The 16086-nt window shown below is 30.7% G+C and overlaps 2 protein-coding genes and 1 long non-coding RNA gene across 4 annotated transcripts in view; all 3 read right to left on the bottom strand.

Moving 5' to 3' along the window:
- LOC144847997 (uncharacterized) overlaps positions 1 to 4058 on the bottom strand; it is a 120744-nt gene extending 116686 nt beyond the window's left edge. Inside the window, exons 1-5 of one of the 2 annotated variants that reach the window (XM_078704650.1) lie at positions 3890 to 4058; positions 3723 to 3743; positions 2793 to 3313; positions 2515 to 2538; positions 2065 to 2221 (exon numbers count right to left, since the gene is read on the bottom strand). In XM_078704650.1, coding sequence (XP_078560776.1) covers positions 2065 to 2221; positions 2515 to 2538; positions 2793 to 3313; positions 3723 to 3743; positions 3890 to 3939 — 773 coding nt within the window. In that variant the 5' untranslated portion in view covers positions 3940 to 4058. Of the gene's footprint in view, positions 1 to 2064; positions 2222 to 2514; positions 2539 to 2792; positions 3314 to 3522; positions 3668 to 3722; positions 3744 to 3889 lie in introns of those variants that run through there. The other variant, XM_078704657.1, reaches the window with a different exon arrangement.
- Positions 4059 to 4164: 106 nt separating this feature from the next.
- LOC144848778 (uncharacterized) lies at positions 4165 to 8169 on the bottom strand. Its single transcript, XR_013613920.1, has 6 exons — positions 7996 to 8169; positions 6669 to 6698; positions 5761 to 5781; positions 5365 to 5385; positions 4580 to 4597; positions 4165 to 4262 (listed from the first exon to the last, which is right to left on the bottom strand). It is a non-coding gene; the product is annotated as an uncharacterized LOC144848778 (long non-coding RNA).
- Positions 8170 to 10546: 2377 nt separating this feature from the next.
- Positions 10547 to 16086, bottom strand: part of LOC144848035 (uncharacterized) — a 108505-nt gene continuing 102965 nt past the window's right edge. Inside the window, exons 18-25 of the mRNA XM_078704705.1 lie at positions 15843 to 16022; positions 15487 to 15747; positions 15085 to 15291; positions 14345 to 14506; positions 13830 to 14141; positions 13496 to 13561; positions 13105 to 13324; positions 10547 to 12559 (exon numbers count right to left, since the gene is read on the bottom strand). Of these exons, the coding sequence (XP_078560831.1) occupies positions 12198 to 12559; positions 13105 to 13324; positions 13496 to 13561; positions 13830 to 14141; positions 14345 to 14506; positions 15085 to 15291; positions 15487 to 15747; positions 15843 to 16022 (1770 nt within the window). The 3' untranslated portion in view covers positions 10547 to 12197. The remainder of the gene's footprint in view (positions 12560 to 13104; positions 13325 to 13495; positions 13562 to 13829; positions 14142 to 14344; positions 14507 to 15084; positions 15292 to 15486; positions 15748 to 15842; positions 16023 to 16086) is intronic.

Genomic DNA, 16086 nt, shown 5'->3' with positions numbered 1-16086 from the left:
AATCCTACCAGAATAAAATCAAGTACTACAAGACAGAGTACTAATAATAAGGACTCCCAGTAAGGAAAAAAAATTCAAAATCCGTATTGCAATTCTACCTACCAACAGTTCCGTGTGTTGATGCCATTGAACCCACCCACCCTCCCCCCCCTCCCAACCATCGTAAATGTTGTTATTTCTTTGTTCTTCAATATGTAATGTAACGAGATGGACTTTAAAACATGGTATTGTATTAATCGAGTTTTCATACCTTCATGTGAGGAAGTTAAATACGTTATTGGATTATCTTCCTCTGGCTCAGCAACACTGCCAACTTCTTTATTTTCTTGTTTTGCATTTCCATGGTGCATTAACTTCTGTATAATATTGCAAACAATGGCATAAAAATAATTAGCATAAATACAACAGATAACATAATGATACAAGCATTGTTTACATTTAATAATCGTAATCACATTGTTCTAACCTCATGTTGATTCTCTCGTTTATCCTTCAAAATGTCTGTTACGATTTTTTCTGCAAGAGCTCTTATATATTCTTGTCGTACTTCATTCTTTGCTGCGAATATAAGTAATGTAATGTTAAATCTTTGCATACATTGTCACTATGAATGGTTAGCTAGTTACTTTACGCTCTTCTGTATCTCTGAATACCCAAGTGACATGAATCAAGTAGTTAAGTTACCCAGGAATTCAAATCCGTGAAACTAGAATGCTCCTTATTATACGCCAATTAAATACAAAATTAGCGGAGACACTCAGTAAAACGTTCTTAAATTTACTCTATAAACGTACAACCGAATTCTGCATTCTGTTTTGAGAAACTACTGAGGTTACAGAAGCTGCAAGAATCTTATTAAATGTTTAAACAAATTATTAAAAAAAACTCAGAGGTTATGCTATAACGTGTTAAAATGGACAAAATATATACATGTAAGTAATAAAATTGAAATGGTTTTTGACATGGATCTTTTAGGAAAATCTCAACATTAATCCTCCTTAACAACTAAATGAATGCTCATGAATAGTTCACTAATTGTTTCAGGTGGAATGGTTTGAAACACAATACAACTTTTTATTATAGTTTTACAGTATAGTTGAATAGAAGATTCATTTTTATAATTTTCATTTTCTATTTTATTTTCATTATACCTGTACTGTAGTTTAGCGTCTCACTTTATACGAACAGGACCATATTTCAAAGCAAACCGAACCTCATTACTTTATTAAGTTAAACATTACATTTACATTAGTATGTTATCCTGTATAAATATGTTTTTAAATAAAAAATGAATACAAATATTGTTTACCTACAGTAATGATTACCCTTTGAAACTTCCTTAATCCACTAGACTTACTTACATATCCGTACTTGTTTGAAATTTCAATTTTTAATTTAAGATATTTGTTTCTGAATATGAATGTACTATACCTTTAATTTGATTTGGTTTCCAGTTAGTAGTATGCTTAACACTAATTGTGCATGACAATGATGCTTTAATTCCATCAGTCACGTCCTCAGTAGCATCAAATCTAAATAAATGTTACAAGTACTATTATATCTGAAACACATTCTACTACATATTACAACTTAAACACATTTATGACACAAACCTTCAACATGTTATTTCAAGCAATACAAAAGTCATTCAACAGATTTTAACAATACAGTGTAGGAAAAGAACACGCTGTTAACATATTTGGTTTATTAGGTCCGTGACCTATTATACAAGCTTTTATTTTGTTTAATCAGATGCACTGTTACTTAAATTTGTATATATTATAAATATTTGAATATTTGCCAAAACATGGAAGATTTCTACCATTGTACTAGTCCCGAAGGTTGGTCATGCCTCAGACGTTAAGGATCTTCGCCCAATTTCGTAGGTGTCCAACACGCTCTTGTCCTACAAGCATTAGACGTGTTTGGTATATAGGTTTGCTGCATTCTTGTATGGCATCAAGAAATGCATCATTAGCCTCCTGCCCTCTTGCCAACACCTCAATAGGAACTTTAAGGCACATATAATGCAAATAAAAATGTAGACCTAAATACAGTCCTTACGGTTGACCAATGAGTGCTTTGGTTAGACTGGTTTTACCAACACGCTCTTGTCCTACAAGCATTAGACGTGTTTGGTACATAGGTTTGCTGCCTTCTTGTATGGCATCAAGGAATGCATCATTAGCCTCCTGCCCTCTTGCCAACACCTCAAGAGGAACTATTATTATGTTTAAAAGACATACATTATGTAAATACACATGCACTACTTGGTTAAGAATTACATTTGTGTGGTTTCAGATTTTTTAGATATGCAGTACATGTATGAACTTAGACAGAGAGTTTCTAGAAAAATATAAGAAACATAACTTAACTCCTTTTTATAAAAAATATAAAAAGCGTAGCAAAAAATAAATGAAAGTATAAAAATATATACATCCAAATGTTATCAGGCACTATTTTCATTAGATAATTATTGAATGTAAACATTTACTGCTTAGCTACTATTCTTACCATCATTCAGTTTTTTCTGTTGCACTGAAACAAAACAAATATTATTATATATTATTATATTATTTGTCTAAAATCAAATATTACAATTGTAATTGTATTGTAAGACTAGAGCCACGCTAGAAATGAATTGTGTACATTTCCATATATGATATCATGACTGTTTCATTTTTTTTATTAAAAAAATTCATAAACCAAAAAAAAACAGAGCAATAAAAGTTGGCCCAGGGTAAGATATTCTGATTGAAATAGAACGATGCAGCTAAAAAAAATATACTTACCAAATGATTTTACAATAGTAAGATGATTCAAATCTTGTTTGTCTTTCAGAAGTGCTTCAAATGCCGTCAACGATTCTATAGTGTCTTCAATTTTGCCTTGAGTCAATCTGCTAATTAAATTCCACGCACTTTTTGAATCACCTTTTCTAATATTGTAGAGCTTCGCAAGGATTTCAACTTGTTGAGTATTTAATGATTTGCCAAGTTTAACTAGCATTCGTCTGTAACCTGTGATTTTATTTGTCTGCTTCTGCTTACGATAGTTCTTGGATAATATTTGCGATAGTCTTTGAAGTTCTGTTAACTCAAATAATTCAAATAGCAGATCACAATCAACTTCCACAAACCAACTAATTTCAACGTAACCCTCTGAATGTAATAGTCTGAACAAACTATTAGCTGAAGCTGCTTTTAATTCCTTTTTGTTGTTGATTATGTCATATAGGGCGACCTTCAGCATCTGCAAATCATTCACTTTAATTTCACTTGAAAGTTCATCAGTCACTGACCAAAACTTCACCCTATAAAGTGAAAAAAGTGTGTCTCTTTTATTTTGAACTACTACTACTACGATTGTTTCCTCTTTAGTTGGTGTCTCCCATTAATTACTCTTTCTCCATTAAGTGTACGTATGCATTTTCACCTGGTGTCACTAAATTATAAAATTTACATTGTATTCATTTTACTATACGTATTATATGACTTTTGCATTTTAAAAATGATGTCTTACCTATTATTTTTACCAATTAGAACCCACTTCATTTTTCGAGAAGAGTAGGGGGTTACCTCGGTGAACTGGTTCACAAAATAGCCCTGTATCAAGGGGATTACCACCTATCTGATAGGACAGTGATTAATTTACTATTGGCAATCCTTGGCCACAAAGTCTAAAGACAAAAGATTAAATAATATATATATATATATACTTACTCTAACAGTCTACTTGTTTCTCTGTCAAAAAATATTAAGTTTTGTTAGTGATTTATTTAAACCTTATGTCTTAATAGTAAAACATACATACTTTTAATTTCATTCGTGTTTCGTAACAAATTTCACATTTCACATGGTAAATTACTATATCGTGTAAATATACTTACTCTCGTAGTCTTTCCCATTTTCTATAAAATAAACAAGTATTCATATTCATTACGTTATATTAAACATACATAATTATAAATTGTCTTAATTTTTTTTAACTTTACCCGTTATTATAAGTTTTTCTTATATTTTTTCAATAATGGTGCATTTAAACTAAACCTTGACTTTATTATGATTTAAAAATATGTCATGAACTTAGAACAAAAATAAATTTAAAATTATTTTAAAGGTACAATTTACTACAGTAAATGACAATTATATTTCATTATACTACTTGTAATTTAAAATGTTGCATAACACATTTTACATATTAGCATGGCAAACCATTAGCAATAGTATGTTTATTCTTACTCTTTCTTTCTTCTCTGTTCTCTGTAAAATAATTAAGATTTAATAGTAAGCTTACATAAATATTAATGTCTTAATAATTCTCCACAAAATGTCCTGCTCTATTATTATTAACAAGGCCAACAGCCATTAAGTCGCGTGCTACAATGCATAGTGATACCGGACCGACAGGCAGACCGACACACAGACAGACCGACACACAGACAGACCGACAGACCGACAGACAGACAGACAGACAGACAGGCCGACATAGTGAACTATAGAGTCGCGTCCACGCGACTAAAAACCTGATTATTCTATATGGTCATGTTATTGGATAGTAAAAGCAATATTCTACTTACTTTTCCTGTCTCACTTCTCTGTAAAAAAATAAATAAAAAAATCAATAGTATGTAGACATAAACAATGTATGAATAGTTAATTAGCTGCTCTAATATTTATTAGCAACCATGCTGCTATATTGATGCACAGATATAAAAATAATCTATTAACAGCATCATTTAATCACTGATTTGGCCCGGCGTTCCATAATTATAGAAACAGGTCAAACTATTGTCCACAACTAAAACAATGTATATCTTATCAAGAACACATATTTGGAATAATGTAACATTATTATATGAAACAATCCCCCACATTAAGTTTGTTTAAGCAGAGATTGAAGCAACATTATATCAATAAAAATATTTAAGTTAAGCTTTTTTGGTACTAGTGTTTGCTAGGGTTACATGTTTGAAAAACACTTGTGCTTATTTCGTATCCCATTCCATTATCATTTTTATTGTATTTGTATATGTTTTTTTTAAATATGGAATAAAAATGTTGATTATTGATTGATTGAAAGTGAGGCATTTAGGCTGAAAACATTTGATTTATTATTATTTTAGAAGTAGTAGGTAACTATATTGTTTTTGTAAATAGATATTAAGTTAGTTTATACAGTTGGCTTATACACAATTCCTGGAGGTGTAAGAAATGAAATCTTTATTTTGTTATACTTTGTCTTGGTCCTAATACAAGCCCATTCATAAATTATATTTCATTATACAGTGTACTTTAAAGTATTACGTAATCAATATCACGTTTTAGCATGGCAGACCATTAGAAAGAGTATGTTTATACTTACTCTCTCTTTCTTCTCTGTTCTCTGTAAAATAATTAAGATTTAATAGTAAGCTTACATAATATTAATGTCTTAATAATTCTGCAATATACTGCTCTATTATTATTAAAAACCTGATCATTCTATATGTAGTCATGTTTTCTAAAAATATAAGGAATTCACTACCCAATTTCTGATGTGTAGAAATGCAATTTTGATTTTGTTATGCTTTGTCTTGACCATAATTATATTATAAAAATCCATTAAATTTAAATTTCATTATACTTCATTGTTTTTCAATTGTTTTGTAAAACATGTATTATTCTTTGTGCTCGTGAAATAATTGAATTGTTACTGTTGCGTAATACATTTCACATTTTAGCATAGCATTAATATACAGATAATTATGTTTATACTTACTCTCGCTGTCTACTCCATTTACTGTAACAAATTATTAAGGTTTTATTAGTAAGCTTACATAAGTAATGTAAATTCTTCTTAGTACTTGTTTATCCTATTATCCGGGGTTTCTTTTCTTTCCCTCATATTTTACAGAATATTTTATCTTGATTAACTTACTATGTTTCCAATAGCGAGGCATTAAAGGACAACTTGACCGAGGACCATATTTTAAGTCTCACAAAGCGCGAACATTTCTAGTAAACACACTTTTTAAATAAATCGTAAAAAATATAAATGTTGAATTTTTTTCTTGTTTCTTTTGCCTATCTGGATATTGAAGTGTTTCTTCAAAACACCAGACTAAACATTTTGGAATATTTAAGCCTAATACAGGTCAAATTAGCAATTGAAGTGACGGTACCAATCTATCTTGTATGTTAACAACAGTGAAAACGGCTGTACGGCGAGCGCGTGCGACGATATCCTTAATCTCGCGATTGTTCTGAAATCATATGTACATCCCTAATACGTTGTAAAAATATGGTCCTCGGTCAAGTTGTCTTTTAAAGCTAACTCCTTCGATACGTGTTGTGTTTTTAAAAAGTAATAATATATTAACTTTTTTTAAATTATTACATTTATTTGAAAGACCGAAATGTAAATCAAAATAGCACAAGTAGTTTTCTATACTGCAATTTTTATTTGATAAGTCCATTCATGTGTACTATTAAAAATGTTCTACGAAGTGTTAAAATTAAATTCCATGTGCTTAGATAATAAGTTTATGTTTATATCCGTCAGTTCTTTAAAAAGAGTATTAAGGCTAATTAAACATGTTGACATCAATAATGCCAGAATAGTTATGCATTGTTTAAATTCATGATTTTAATTATTAAATTGAAAACTTAGTTTAAGTTTATACTTACTCTAACTCAGTCTCGTCTGTCAAGATTTCACTGTAAAAAAAGTATTAAGTTTAATTAACATGTTTACATAAGTCTGAATAACCATCATTTTTCTTTTATTCATCAAATTAATCATTTTTCTTTGTCTTATTCTATATTTATAATTAACATTTTGACGATGTGTAAATGGTAGCAACACATTTGTTTACATTGTTTGGATGTATTACAATACGTCATCTATATATAAATTATGGTTAATTCTGACATAGGCGAGCACAATGGAAAAACTTCGGGACAAATCTCCGCCTTGGTTACCTACCTTATCTATCTCAGATGTACCGCGAAACGTAGATTTGATAACATTAGTTTCCACTATTAAAATATTGTTCCATATTTCTTAGCAAGATATTATAAAGGGTTTTAAAGGCCAGGTGCGGGAAAAAAATTTCTATTGCTCATACATTCCAATAATTATCGATCTATAGTTTCCCCTATGTTTCATAATTTTTGGGATTTTATTTGTGTTACACGAGCTTGTTGAAAATAAGCACTTTCTTATCAGTGGGGGGATAGTTCAAATTACACAGTAAAATCTCTATTCTTTTGTACACAAATTTTGTAAATAGAGAGGCATTTTAAAAAGCTATGAAAAATAAACAGTGTGGTAAAAAATGTTATCAGATAACTAAACATAGGTAATATAACTTGAATATTACATTTCTGGTATTTTTATTCAACTTCAGCTTTTTATTTTCATGCTATAGCAAAAATTATCCACCGCATATCCACCATCTTTTTTCACCTTATAGGGAGTCACCAGACATGTTATTACATTAGGTTAACTACCTAACTGAAAAAAAGTCTTCCTGGTTTTTATGGAAGAATTTTGCCAAATTTTGTATTTGGCCATATTAAGAGAAATTCATGTTTTTTTGTCTTGATTTCTGTTACAAATATTTGATTTATGTACAATTAACCAAATATTATATTTAAAATTCATGCCTGTACCTGAGCTTTAACACCACATTTCTGATTTCATAGGTAGATTTTCAATTCAACTTCAATTGTGCGCGGTTCAAGTAATTTCCGGGTTCACGATGAGTTCACCGTTCACGGGTGTTCACCTTGCAACTTCCTGGTTTCAACTAAGTTGGCCGTTAGTAGCTATATCCATTTTAGTTTTTTGTTTACTTTTGGATCGGACCGCGCGTGTGAAGGTACAGTAGTTAAAAAATAAAAATTATACTGCAAATTAATAAAGATCCAGTTAAATATACGCCGTAAAGCATCGGAGTATATTGTGGGGAATAGTATTATAAAATTACATAGCAAGATCTGATGATAAGACCTTTTGTTTAAAATCGAGTGAAATTCCGATAGCCGAGTTTTATTGAGTAAGCTGGCAGGAATAACTGTGGGCTATCTGTGTCCTGTTAGGACCGGGATACGTCTGCCCATGTTGCAAGCCGTCTAAAACGTCTTCCTTCTCGAAACGGCCCACTCTGTCGCGGAAGTTAGTTTCAAAAGATGTTTAAATTAAATAATGTATTAATTATTAGGATAGTATTTATTGAATAAACGCCCAAAACGTCCCCAATAAAAAATCACTTTGAATAATAATACTATACTTTAAAATGATATTAATCATCTAAGACACTGTGAAACTGAGTAGGTTTAGTTGTACGAATGTCAAGCAATTTCAATAACAATAATTTTCGACAGAAAACGTACACTCACCCTCTAGTAACTATAATTACTGATAATACAATTTCCAAATAAATTCAATTTCTGAATATCAATTAATTATTTTTAAATTATAAAGGATAATAGACCTTAGATATATATTATTAGATAATATAACATGATCAAGATAATAGATATATTATTGATCACAATATTATTACCTTCCTTTTTTCTTTTCAGTGTAAACATTTGATGCCATGAATTACGGCCCACGATTGAGCTACAGCTTTAAAAAATACAGAAAAAACGGTTATTGTACATAAACGCAGGCCCATTTGACGGCACTAATGACGCTAGGCTGTATCTGGCTCACACGAAACCCTGTGTTAACATTGCACACCAAATACCTTTTCATAATAATTATTAGCATACTTGTCCTATTATTTATAAAGAGCATATCCAAATAACAGTAGGAACGATGGCATAATGACCAGCCAGAAAAAGTAACTGTAAAGGTCACTTGCCCATTACAAACTTTATCAATCCAAAAAGTCAAACCGTATGGAGAGGATTGAACAGGAAGACAACATACGTCTCGTACAGGAATACTACGCGCAAACAGATAATTATAGAAAAATCACTTCAAAAATATCATGAGAAATCCAGTAACAATCTTATACAATGAACCTATTAAACAAATACACGAATATGCGTGTATATATTTCACTGGAAATGAACAAGAAGGCAGATACAATGAATGCAACTCTATGACAATTTGCCTAACTTATTCAAATACTAGTTGCGTTTTGCAATTGCCTATTGATATTGCATGGTTGATTTAGCATTGATAAAGTTACTGTACAACAACTGGTGTGGGGTTTTTTTTTTGCATACTACACATATGGTCGTTTCAATCGTCTTTTGAGTCAGAGAAACTGTCACGTTTTACCAATCGTAATGGCTGACTTTTGCTATTTTTCTCTCAATGCGTGTGGATAGTATCAACTGTCATTTTTTGTTTTTAGCAATAAGCATGCTCATAATAACAACATTTAAATATACTTGCATAATTTTGAAAATTAAATGGCAAAGTAACAAGATCATTGAATACACTTTGGTATGAGGATAATAAAATACTTACCTGGAATCTTATTTTCCAAGAAAAAAACTGTATATATTTGTTGATCACGCAAGAAGACAGAAAACCTAGGCCTATGTATAAGACACGTTAATCCTTGTGTGATCAGTCTAACAAGACAATTGACTGACAGAAAGATATAACAAACATGAATAAAACCAAGATTAAGTCACTAAATCAAACGAACTCAAACCAATGAGTAGAGGGATGCAGTATCATATAGAGAGTGCATTCGAGAAATAAACAAGGCAGACAAAACCAATAAATTCTTTATTGGAGTTATCTTGTAGTATCGGTTGATCAAGCATTGACAAAATACAAGTTATAACAACCGTTTTGGTTCAATTCGTCCACACAGTTGTCGATTACAGTATATACTTTATTCGAGTCGATTCTGTGATGTTTACCCACAGTAATGGCCGATTGTTTCTTAGTGAGTGTAGGGAGAAAATATTATGAAATGAAAGCTTATGTCGAATACAACTTAAATACGACTTATTTCACAAACTTTTTCGTACCTTGACTTTGTTTATTTTCGTGTTTTCACTAATTTCCGATTGTAACCATATAGAAAAGACTTATTTATACTCGCCTTGTTGAAAGTATCATGAATCTGACTACGTATTGTTTACATGCAAATGAACAAACCTTTACGCCATAACAAACATTCCTCGGTTGAGTAAGTGTATCCCTCTAACGTTTGGTGACAACAAAATCACGATTGTTCATTAATAATCCTCGCCTCCCCGCTCATTTAAACAAATATAGATTAATTTCATTGTCAAAACAATGTTGTGTACATTGATGCAAAGAGAGGCTTGCCTCAGTATTACCTATATCCAACTGATTGGAAGCCTTTTAAATTCAGAGGCTGATTGGAAGCCTTTTAAATAAAGAGAGAGAGGACGTGAACGTTCACTCAGTTCACATCGGGGGGTATAAGGTGAAAAGAATAATTTAATCTAATCTTTATATTAGTTCACATACTTATCCAGTCTACGCCCTTAGAATATGTACTTCAGGCATAGGATCGGGGCAAAATAACCATGTAAAAAAACACATAATAATACAAACAATGTAACAAATCACAAGTAATTAATCTTTATTGGATTAGTAGATAAATATCTTAAAAAATAATTAATTATTGTTAGATACTAACTAATTATTAATAAAAAAAAATAGCAAAACTAACTCAGCTGCCAACTGAGTATTTACTTTTAACCTTCATTCATACACAATAACACTGTATTGTCCCCCAAAAACATGAAAAATGAAGATTAATTAAATCAGACTTTGAATATGTTATTTTGTAGTTTTAATAAAGTTAATCACTTCCATAGAAAAAAAAATTTAAAAAAATAATGTTTTCACCTATAAATTGACTAAATAAATGGTTAAATTCAACCAAAAACCCACTGTCTGGCAGACAATTTGGCCATTTTTTGCTTTAAATTACATTTTTTTCAGGTAAATACATTTTTTTTTCGATCCAATAACTATTATGTTACATTAATATGGCATATTCAAAAAAAATTTTGTTAACAATTATTTTTCAGGGGGACAATACATCTTTAACATTGATTTGAAAATTGCATGGTTATTATACACGTATGGTATGTAAAATGAAAGACAAATCGTTGGTGCAACCTAACTACAAACATTCACGCAAAATATTTACAAAAAATGACAAAATCTGTAAAAAGTGCAGATTAAGAAAATGTGTATTGTTCAAAGGTAAATATTACATTAAACATTTTGCAACAAGTTTCAGAATTTCCTAAAGCTATTGATTATAAAGATATTGGTTACTGAACTTGTACTTAGTAATAGCAATATGATTAAATGTTATGAGTACTCTATTGCTTAATTTAACAAATACAAAAACAAGTTTTTGACGTACAAAAACTACTCGTGAAACAAAAGAGGAAAGTGCAACTGACCTTACAGTTTAGTCAAGTTATTAGAACAGTAATTAAGTAATGGAATGAACACATTAAAACATATAGAACATGAAAATGGTTATGAAAGATTACAGATACAAAAAACTGGTTAAATTACTTACCAATACTGTATAGTAATGGGTGATAATATCCTTGAGAAAAAAATACAATTTTTACTATTTGCGTATTTAAACTGATATAGAAATATAATGCATACAATTGTTGATTGAGACAAGTTATACATTTTAGATAATATACATGATGTTGGGTAAGAAATAATAGTTATCATAATCAATTTTTTTCATGCAAATGAGTGTCGTTATCTTAAGGTCTGAAGAAGTAAGTTCACTTCACTTAATAGTTATCATAATCAAAGTTTGTTATGTAAATGAGTGTCGGTATTACAAGGTCTGATCAAGTAAGTTCACTTAATCAGGGCCGTTACTCTCATTGATTTCGTCTACAAAAATGACTTTTGTTGAATTGTTCAGTATATTGTCTTACAGTACCTTGTTTTATTATTATCATTAAAATTATAATTTGTACAGTAGTTGCTTAGTTTCATGTTTTATTTCAGTATGATAAAATTCATTGAACAATACATTTAAATATTAAAGCTGTGTATATAATATGTATCATTCAATATCAAGATTCTTTAAAAATATGTATCTCGATTCAAGCATCTATTTTAAACAAGATCTAAGTAATTTTCGAAAAACTGTGTCTTTGATTTAAGTTCAAGTTGATTCTACATAACTGTGTTATTGTTTGTCCTTGATTCTACTTTGCTCATTCTTCTTTACCTGAAAGATGTTCCTCAATTAAACGTACAACATCATGACGATTCATCTCAATCATACATTTCTTAAAATCATCTAATGACAAACCTTGCTCAGACCATCCTTGCATTACACACATAGTAGGACTTTTCATCATATCCTTCATGTAGTCGATATAACAATCATAGCCAACCTTACAGGCTACACCACGCCAATCGTTAAATTCATCTGAGCGTAGAGGGTCCAGGCGAACACAAATCTGCATCATGATATCAAATGATAGGATAGGTGAAGTGATGTCTTTGTACGCTCCAATAAGAAATCGCAGAAATGGTGGAACATTTGAGTTTACTTGTGCCGTGTCTTCGCATGCTGAAATAATACAAATACTTTTTGTTTTATTCATGAAGTAGTTTTTGACTTATCAGTACTGTATCTGCACATAAATAGCATTATGTGTCTAGTATTATAAATAAATTTAGTTCAGTGTCACACGTGTTGCCTCTATCATGGAAAGATAGAGGACCCCAATGGAAATAAGTTTTCTTTTAAACTTTCTTGGGTTATTCCTCGGTTCATTCTATTAATATTGTTGTCTTGTGCTTTTTCAAAGTTATGTTTTGAGTGAACCGAATAAACTAAACTAAACCAAGGATTTGTAGATTTCAAATTTGAAAGACGTATGAGACACTGTATCATATCATTTAAATACAGTATAGAATAGTCTTTCTCAGATTCTCATTTCTTTTTATTAACGGAATCATACAACATAACTATAGTTTTGTTTTTTAATTATTATTTTGGATATATACATTTTGACTTATATCCAAAAAGGGAAAGGAATAAGTGTTGCAATAAATTATATTTTCCAGCTACTTTCTCCTTTGATACTAGGTAATTATTTCTTTTTTTTGTACCTGGATTTTCTTCCTCCTTTCCAAACAAACATCTGATTCTGCTAGTATCCATTCCACCATCTGGTCCACAGCGAGGCGTTGACTCTAGGCATTCTTCAAGTTTGTGCAAGTGGATTTTTTCAATTGGACAAACGTTGCACAAAACACAGAATGTAAAAACAACACGTTTCATCCATTTGTGGCCAATGTCCTGTAGGTTTGTTTCAATGAGTTTATGTACCTGTAAATCAGAAATACAAGATAATGAATTGATATATTACTGTTTGGTTTAAGCTAACATACACACAAAATGCCTTTACATGCAGTCTACATTTTTTATTGTTAAATACTTTTCATTTTCAATTTATACTCCCGAACATTTATATAACAGAAGCTTTAACCCAATACACACCTCTTTGCAGACACGTGGGGATGGTTCAAGCTGTTCATCACCAACTTTAAGTCGGTAAATAACCACCTATACAGACAAAAAAATATATAGAAACAAAATATATGACACAGAGAATGGATTGAATATTGAAGCCAGTTACTTAATTATTGTGACATTCTAAAGTAGAGTTTATTTTTTTCCATTTGCAGAAGCTTCTTAATCATACTACTAATATTCATGTAGGCTATATTAGCAATGTTTGAATTGGATTTTCGAATCCAAAGAAATAATTTTGGATGTTCAGTCCTAAAAACAACATCGGATTTAAAAACATTCATCTACACTCCTAGCCTACCTGGATACAAGATCTTCTTTCAGGCAAGATTCTGATGATTGCATCATGATTCTGATCAATGTATACTTTCACCTGCTGGTAAAAGAGTCTAGGATCATATCCTTTATCACGTGACCTCTGTTGTGACCAATGCACGATTCTAACTATGAGTCGATAGTACAATCCTTCAGGTAGGAAACCATCAAAGTCAACGTAGAATACTGCAGTATTCGTTGACTTGGTCAGTCTATCAAGTGACACCATTTCGTCACCTTCATTCTTCTTCAGCAGTGATGGCACATAAAAGAGCCGATCGCCTTCAACACCTGTTACCTTTTGCAAAAATGTCAAATAATGAAATTAATTTTTGTTAAAATTAACTGTGATGAGACTAAAGAAAGGTTTCCAATATTGCTCAGATACTGGTTGGGCTTTTTCAAAACAATTCTGTAAATTGATACAGGAACAACTAGAAAAATCAAGTTGATACTAACAAAACAATAATAATTGAACTACTGCTATCAACCTGTCTTTACCTGAGTAGATGGAGTCTTGACACATAATAAGTCAAATTTCTGCATTAGTTGTAACAGTGCTTCAAATATCTCAAGAAAGTCTTGCCACATACGTCTAAGTAGTCTCTCTTCCAGGAGACCCTCTTCGTCAAGTTTTCTCCAAGAGCTTCTAAACTCTGCATACTAAAAAAAATAAACTAACTGCTCAGTTTCTGAGGGATATACTTGGCAAAATAAAAGAGCAACAGAGGTCATCATATTTAATATTTTGACCCATATTGAAAATAAAGATAACAAGATATTGATAAGCATTCACGTAATGTCACAAAATAAATACATTTTATTTTACCAGGCATGATCTGTAAGTATATATCTAATGAAATACTACAATGCTAAAAACATATGATCAAATGCATGTTGCACTGAAACAACACACCAATATCAGTACTTGAAACACAGAAAATAAAAAAAAATTATGGAAAAAAATTGAAATTGAAAAATTGAACTAAACTTCATACTTGTTGTATAAAGATAACAAGATATTGATAAGCATTCGCGTAATGTCACAAAATAAATACATATTTTTTTTACCAGGCATGATCTGTAAGTATATATTTAATGAAATACTACTATGCTAAAAACATATGATCAAATGCATGTTGCACTGAAACAACACACCAATATCAGTACTTGAAACACAGAAAATAAAACAAAATTATTGAAAAAAAATTGAAATTGAAAAATTGAACTAAACTTCATACTTGTTTTGAAGGATCTTTAACCGTGATGACTAGCTTGAAAATGTCAATCAACCATTGCGGTATAAGAATGATGATGTCATTGAGGTCGCTATTTGGCGTGTTTCGTTCTCCGTAATAAACGATGTTTCCGACGTCGTGATGAAAATGCAACATAGCAAACAATTGATCCTGTTTAGTGATATGACACTTGGAAGCTAGTTTGGTTACCTAAAATGTTAATAAACAAAACAACTGAATAGACATTTATAACATGAAATGCATAAGTTTGGGAAGGAACTAGATTAGTTTGTTTTATCTAGTTTTTCTTCTTTTTATTACAAAAGTGCTTAATACAAATTGCCAAATACATTATTTTCCTTTGATCGCTAGTGGATTTCCTATACACACAGCTAGTATACTTACCTGCTTAAAGGTAATTGAGTGTTTATGCTTAGCACGTAATTTTTCAACTTCATGCAAGAATTTCAACCACTTCAATGGCATCTTCTTTCCCATATATGGTTCATTCTTAGCTACCTCTGTGATATGATCTCTAAGCTCAACAATGGATTTATCCAATGGTGATCTGATACTATTATCAATGGCATAGTACTTGAACACAACGTGACCTTCGTAAGGTTTTCCCCTAAATTCTTTCCTTATTAATCCAAATCTTTCTTCAGTCTACAAAAAAATAATATTAATATGAAAAAAACACTTGTATATAATCTGTAATAATATTTATAAAAATATCATTAAAATATATATAATATACTCACAGTAGCTTGCCTCTGTTCATCATTGCCTGGAAGACTTTCTCTGTGAGTGCCAACAATAAATATAGGTGGTGAACACTGTTGCTGGTTTGACACTTGATTTTCAATGGTATGTGAGTAGATTGAATGCGACCAGAAAAGTAAACGATCTAAGTTGGTCATGTAGTGGTCAGCATCTGAAATCTAAAAATTACAATTAATACTATGATGATACAATGTATTCAAGATTCAAACACTGGAAGTAAAT

Source organism: Antedon bifida, chromosome 1, assembly GCF_963402885.1.
Source record: "Antedon bifida chromosome 1, ecAntBifi1.1, whole genome shotgun sequence".
Classification (NCBI taxonomy): domain Eukaryota; kingdom Metazoa; phylum Echinodermata; class Crinoidea; order Comatulida; family Antedonidae; genus Antedon; species Antedon bifida.
This window is presented reverse-complemented; position numbering and strand designations above follow the sequence as displayed.